Source organism: Octopus bimaculoides, chromosome 7, assembly GCF_001194135.2.
Source record: "Octopus bimaculoides isolate UCB-OBI-ISO-001 chromosome 7, ASM119413v2, whole genome shotgun sequence".
NCBI classification, from domain to species: domain Eukaryota; kingdom Metazoa; phylum Mollusca; class Cephalopoda; order Octopoda; family Octopodidae; genus Octopus; species Octopus bimaculoides.
In genome coordinates, this window is record NC_068987.1 from 13,099,323 (window position 1) to 13,106,646 (window position 7,324).

The 7,324-nt window shown below is 37.1% G+C and overlaps 1 protein-coding gene across 1 annotated transcript in view; it reads left to right on the top strand.

The window, feature by feature from the left end:
- Positions 1–4,688, top strand: part of LOC106869737 (transcription factor ETV6) — a 48,325-nt gene extending 43,637 nt beyond the window's left edge. The window contains exons 5-6 of the mRNA XM_052969120.1: positions 1,479–1,699; positions 3,757–4,688. Of these exons, the coding sequence (XP_052825080.1) occupies positions 1,479–1,699; positions 3,757–3,859 (324 nt within the window). The 3' untranslated portion in view covers positions 3,860–4,688. The remainder of the gene's footprint in view (positions 1–1,478; positions 1,700–3,756) is intronic.
- Positions 4,689–7,324: the final 2,636 nt, after the last annotated feature.

The following is a 7,324-nucleotide window of genomic DNA, read 5'->3' on the forward strand; positions in this document are numbered from 1 at the left end:
AGGCCCCAGGATATTGAAAGGTCTGTCAGCTTAACATGATCACGGACCCCCAGTACTACTTTTGCGGACCCCCAGGGTTCTGCGGACCCCCAGGGTTCTGCGGACCCCCAGGGTTCTGCGGACCCCCAGGGTTCTGCGGACCACAGGTTGGGAACCACTGTTCTAGAGGCTTTCAACACCTTGTCCAAGACCGAAGACTACCCGTCTCAGTAACCAGCTTAACTCCAGACTTTTAGGGCATCGTGTTTCTTGAGTGCATCTGTTGTCTTGTAGTTGATCTCTCGGATAAAGGATCACGCTTGTATCTTGACCCCACCTCCCACAAGTTAAAGAAATATCAAATACGCATGCATACATACATACATACATACATACATACATACATACATACATACATACATTGTATGTATGTATGTATGTATGTATATCAGTATTCAGTTTATTGCCAATAGAGAAAGAATTGGTTTCTAACCTAGATCCAAAGTTCCTTCACTGGAATTTCAACATCAACAACAGAGTATTTTTGTCTGTTTGTTTGTTTGTATGTATGTATGTATGCATGTACGTATATATGTATGTGTAGATTTGTATGTTTTATGTATGTATTCTCATGCATATAGTTGCATATCTAGACATGCTCATATATATTTAAATTTTAAACTTCTGGAAAGTTTTACAGATTTTTACAGTTCCAGTTATGGATTGGATCTGTAGTCTTCGAATTAGCTTTCTCCTCTCTGGTTTTGAGAAACCTAATTGTATGTACGTATGTACGTATGTACGTATGTACGTATGTACGTATGTATTTATGTATGTATGTACGTATGTATGTATGTATGTATGTATGTATGTATGTATGTATGTATTAATGTTTGCTTTTATGTTCAGTTATAATAATAACAATTTTACATTAATCTGAAAGGTTACTCTATACTTTTGTAGAGTACAAATTTATTATTCTGAAACAAAAATGTTATTGCCAATGACTTCAACGTTTCGGCCTGCCAAACCAGTCCGACGATGGCTAAGCTGGCCGAAAATTCGAAGTCACTGTCAATAATGTTGTTGCCGAATATGAAGGGATAATTGCGAGAGGTATCAACTGTCAGGTGGAGTGTATACGTAAAACGAGAAGTTGGAGGAGAACTGTTTGTGGTCGCTCAACCGGATGGAGTGAGAACTCAATTTTCTTTCATATCATACTCAACTGTCTTTTGTTTTTTTTTAATAAAAAAAAGAGGATGTGGTGGGTCAGAACACATTAGATAATTTATTTTTAGATGCACAATGCTGAAATAAAGAAAAAAAATACAGCAAGAAGGAAACAACATTCATATTCCCAAAATTATTGGTTTGTCATCAAGAACTGTTTTGTGAGAAGAAACGAGAAAGGTGTTGCACAATGAAACTCGTTTGACTAGTTTTATTTGTATCACTTATATTTTAACTGTATATTATTATTTATTTATTTATTTATTTATTTATTTATTTATCTACTTATTTCAGTGAAGAATCAGTTACTGTGGGAATTCCTGTATGATGCGCTGAAAAACCCTGGCTACAATCCACGATTCCTAAAATGGGAAAACGAAGTGGAAGGAATCTTTCGATTTGTCCAATCAGAAATGATGGCTAATGTTTGGGGGGAACTTAAGAACAATGAGAACATGAACTACGAAAAACTCAGCAGAGCTATGAGGTGTGTAATATTTATTATTATTATTATTATTATTATTATTATTATTATTATTATTATTATTATTATTAGTTAGTGAGAGAGTAGCTCATGCCATCAAAGTAACACTGGGGTAAAATATACGAAACCCAATATACTCATCATGACTACCCGTTTGATAAGGGTACACCAAGCAAATGCATCACAACCATATGTGCGCCACATGGTAATCTCATATCAAGATAAACAGCACATGACCTTGCAGGTGGGGGCCCAGTTAGAATTTTTTTCAGGTCGAGTAGCCCATCCCACTCAAAAGGTCCTTGAGTGAGGTTTGGTTAAGGATGGTGAATGAAACGCCTATGTTTCCAGAGGTGAATTATTCAAACCACAAAAAATTGCTCTCAACACATGGCTATGGTGCACCCCCACTACTTCTGCTCATAATCAGAGACGCACATATCGTCAGCCACCAAGGGACATGCTCATTAAGCGACATGGTTTAAGTCAAGCAAGTGACAAGTAAATCGGTGGTATTGAGCAGAATATTTGCTGTAACCCATCTTTTATACCAAGACAAAATATGTACGTGATAACACTTCCAATCAGTTAAGATCAAAAGCCATGAGAGCCTCTGCCTGAAGGCGGTGAGCTGGCAGAATGGTTAGCACGCCGAGTGAAATGCGTAGCCGTATTTCGTCCGTCTTTGCGTTCTTAGTTTGAATTCCGCCGCGGTCGACTTTGCCTTTCATCTTTTCGGGGTCGATGAAATAAGTACCTGTTACGCACTGGAATCGATGTAATCGACTTACCCCCTCCCCCGGGACTTGCTAGCCTTGCTATCTACTAAACTATGTATGTAAACACTCACCTACTTCTTATTAGTAATTGGCATAGAAAAATCGCAAACAATTGCGGTCGTGAAGGAGCGCCAGTCTTTCATGTACACGGTGTTACATATCACATGCTGAGCATGGTTTCAAAAATATGTCGATTTTAATCGTTAAAAAGAAAATTTCCTTGCTGTCAGCGAAGACAGAAGTCACGTGCTTTTCCTCTTCACAAGCTTGTTAATTAATTCTACATTTAACAGTAAATTCCCGTCAGCCAACGAAACGGCTGACCTTCTATATGGTCGTGCAAAGTCTATTAAAATAACAACCGAATTTCCTGCAACTGCTAAACCCTACCAGGATGGACGCAAGTCCGTGGTAGAATATGTCGAGTAAAAAGAGACAGGGTGGTCACAGTTGGAATTTCTCTGATCGTATATCTTGAAATTAACGACTTGTGCCCGTCTTTTTATTAGGTATAGCAACGTTTAGTAATTGAGGGAAATTTGGTTGCTATTTCTTAATAGATGTTGAGCGACTATATTGAGGGTTAGCTAGTAGGATAGAAGTGTTTACCATTTGACCAACTGCTCTGATTTACCTTGCAATGTCGGTCGGGGGCATCTTATAACCCAAAAGGAAGACTAGTGCCCATGATCCTGTACAAGGTCTCTGGGACAGGTGGGAGAAAAAGCAGGAGAGAGCTATCGTTAAACAGAAAATCTTGCCCCAAATGTTTACAATGCAGTAGACTCTGCTAAAGATACACCTCAGGACATAAATACACCAACACCGGTTGTCAAGTAGATAGTGGGGACAAACATAGACACAAAGACACACACACATAGATATAGTTTCATATACATGATATATGATATATATATATATATATATATATATATATATATATATATATATATATATATATATATATATATATATACGACAAGCTTCTTTCAGTTTCCGTCTACTAAATATACTCACAAGGCTTTGGTCGGCCCGGGCCTATAGTAGAATGCATTTGCCCAAGGGTGTCACGCAGTGGGACTGATCCCAGGATCATGTGGTTGGGAAGCAACCTTTCTTACCACACACCCACGCTTCTTCATTATCGTTTATATATACTTCATTCATTTAACCTGCAAATGTATAAGGAATACTTATTTAAATTTCATATTCAGTTAATTTATTAAACACCGTCATAAACCATTGTTAACGTTTACTTCCTTTTTTTTTTTTTTCGTATAGGCATTACTATCGCCGTGGAATCTTGGAGAGAGTAGAAGGCAGGCGCTTGGTATATAAATTCTCAAGAAACGCAATAGAAAAATTAAAATTACGCTCAAAATAGTTCCACATTGGAAACATTCGTCAAAACATTGTACAGCAATTTTCTTAAAATTAGTTTATCCTTTAAACTATAGATTGATTATTGCTGCTGACAAAAATGAAAATCTACAACATTGCGCAAATTTCAATTCATTTTCATAATTCAGCACTTAGTGTCTTCCATATATAATAACGCAACTCTTTACTGAGGAGATTGTAATACAAATATAAAATTTTAAATAAACCATTTACAATATTATTCAAACTTCAATTAATTTTCAGTCATTTATGTCTTCCATATACAATGCAATCCTTTGTCAAAAGGAGTGAAAAATATGCAAAATTTAAAATAATATTAATAATAAGCATTAAAAAAAACTGAAACTATCATTAATTTCCCAAGGGACTTGAAATTACGTTTGAATGTATGAGTATTGTCCATGCGTGAATACATGAAACCATAGATGGTTGAATGGATATATAAACTAAATAAAATAGTATTCAATATTTAATATTTTCATAAAACTGATTAATAAAAAAGTTAAGAAAAGAGAACTACGTCAACATTACAAAACCAGAAATGGAATTGTGACGAAAGGATATTGACAAACCTATCTGATTGACTGGCCGAACGATTAATAAAAAAAATCGATTAATTAACTGGTAAAATGGTTAACCAATTAAACAAAAAATAATAAAGAAGTGAAATAAAACCAGTGTGTGTGCTTATTATTGGCATAATGACCCTCCCGAGGTACAACACAATTTGTCTCAACACACAAATTCACAAACTAAATACAAAAAACGAAAGGTTCATTATCGTTTTTAATAAAAAAAAACATTTTTCATCATTTGCATTTTTGTTTATTTTTCCTCATTTTTTTTTTTTTAATTTCATTTTCCATGGCAATAATTCTGCCAAAATTTTAAGGCGGTGAGCTGACAGGATCGTTATCGCATCGGAAAAAAATGCTTAGTAGTATTTCTTCCGACTTTGCAATCTGAGTTCAAATCCCGCAGGGTCTACTTCGCCTTTCATCCTTTCGGGGTCGATAAAAATAAGTACGGGTTGACCACTGGGGTCGATCTAATCAATTTAGCCCATTCCTCTAAATTAGTATCCTTGTACCAAGATTTTACCTTTCCTAATACAAACACGAAGATATGACTGGGTCACCGAGTAAGTTACTCCCCATTCACACCTAAACCTCCTCCAATCGCATTCTACTGCAGAGGTTTCCTAAACTTACCTCATTAGCGATACAACACACTTTTTAAAGATAAGTTGTTCTTTTTCGTGACACCTTAATTTTGTTAGCAATTCAGTATCCTATTGTCAGGCGCCATACCGTATCTAATTGCTCACATATCTATCAGGTCTTATATACTTTACAACTAAAATGTGGTTAAAATTTATCAGAATTGACTCAGTTTCGTGACGAACATAGAGATCATTGGTGACACACCAAAGTGACGTGACATATAATTTGGAAACTAGTGTCTTAAAATAAAAATGAACATTTAACCTTCTGGCCCAAGAAATTTCTGGTGCTCCATCGGATACGATGACAAGGGTTCTAGTTGATCCGATTAATGGAACAGCCTACTCGTAAAATTAACATGCAAGTGGCTGAGCACTCCTCAGACATGTGTACTTTTAACGTAGTTCTCAAGGAGATTCAGCATAACATTGAGTGTGACAAGACTGGCCCTTTGAATTACAGGTACAACTCATTTTTATCAGGTGAGTGGATTGGAACAACGTGAAATAAAGTAACCTGCTCGAGGACACAAGCACCACCAGTAATCGAACTCATAACCTAACGACTGTGAGCCGACTACCATGGCCACTAAGCCACGCGCCTTCACAAGTTCAAGAAATATTAAAAGATGCGGTGATCATGACTGGGAGGCATTGTTCAAATGAACGCAGGTTCGATTTGGATTGATTTGGACTAAACAACAAGCAATAATACATGGGGTATTTTCAGGGTAGATAAAATAAATACCATGCTGGGGCACCGCCTTGAAGGATTTAGTCGCTGAAATCATTGCAGGTACTTCTTTTTCTTTTTTTTTTATGTTCGGTACTCATTGTATCAGTATTTTTTACTGAATTGCTAGGTTATGGAGTACGTAAACAAGCCAACTCCTGTTGTCAAGCGGTAGAGCTTTAGGATCTTCATTCATAACTTCTGATATAACTGCTTCTGCTGCAGGAACAATAATCTTTTCATCCACCGTATGTGCACTACCTGCTTTTGCAATAATTTCTGAAATTTTGTAGGAAGCAATCAGTCCACCGTCAGTAATTTTTGTCTGTTTCTTAAATAATGATTTAACAGTACTCCGATTTTCAAAATCAGTTTTCAATCCCTCAAAATATTTAATAGGTTTACCGACGTTTTCAGGGTGTTTTCTTTTCATGTGGTCAGAGAGTCGAGAAGGTTTCATGGCTTTATTGGACAAAGATTGATGACACATCATACAAAAGGGCTGCTTTGGGCCGGTAGATTTCTTGATAAAACTATATCGTAAGTACTCATCGATATACTGTCGACACTTCGTTTTCACCGAGCCTGCCATAAAAAGTGGGTGAGAACGAATGCAAATTAGTAAACACCAAACTGGCTATTATATATACGTCCGACGGTTAAGACAGATAACTTCAAATTCAGGCGAGCACCGTGCATTCAATGTATCACGCAGCCCGGCGGCCAGTGTCATAGTAACAAAGGTTAGAAATTCAGTGATGAATGAATCATTATAAATCGTTGAACTAAATCGGTGAAGATAACGCACTTATTGAGGCGCATAGTTACTGGATTTGAATTAAGAAACAGAGCTGGTTTTACGACTTGACCGCAGTTACTGAGAAGAGCCCTTGTTATCATGATGCACTGGATGCGTGATTGCCTGTTGTGAATACAGTTGCTGATCGAAGACTGCATTCATCACCCAGCAAAATTTGATTTTCGCCCCCGGTTGAGAACCACTGCTCTAAAGCATAGAGCAGTAATGTATTTATAAATAGTTAAGTCTATATCCGGACTTAGAGCGACCAATGGTTTCACATCCACAAATGCCTCAGCCCTGTGAACGTCTCGTCACCGGGCTAAGCATTTGTCACTCTATGACCGGAAATAGAGTTAACTACTTATAAATGTGTGTGTGTGTGTGTGTCAGAACATATACCCATTTGTGCATATTCGTGGTGCAGACACATACAGACAATAGAGGTGAACAGCACTTGTATTCTTCACACGGACGCCTATTTATAGAATATGTAGTGAATACTGCCTCTGACATTAACGCCATGGCTATCGAGTTTGTCCACTGACATAAACGAAGACAACAATACCTGATCAAGGTCTTTGGCGATTTTCGTCTCAAAGTCTTATACCTGGGTGAGGAGTAGGAGGAGGAGGAGGGAAAGAAGAAGAAGAAGAAGAAGAAGAAGAAGATGATGATGATGATGATGATGATG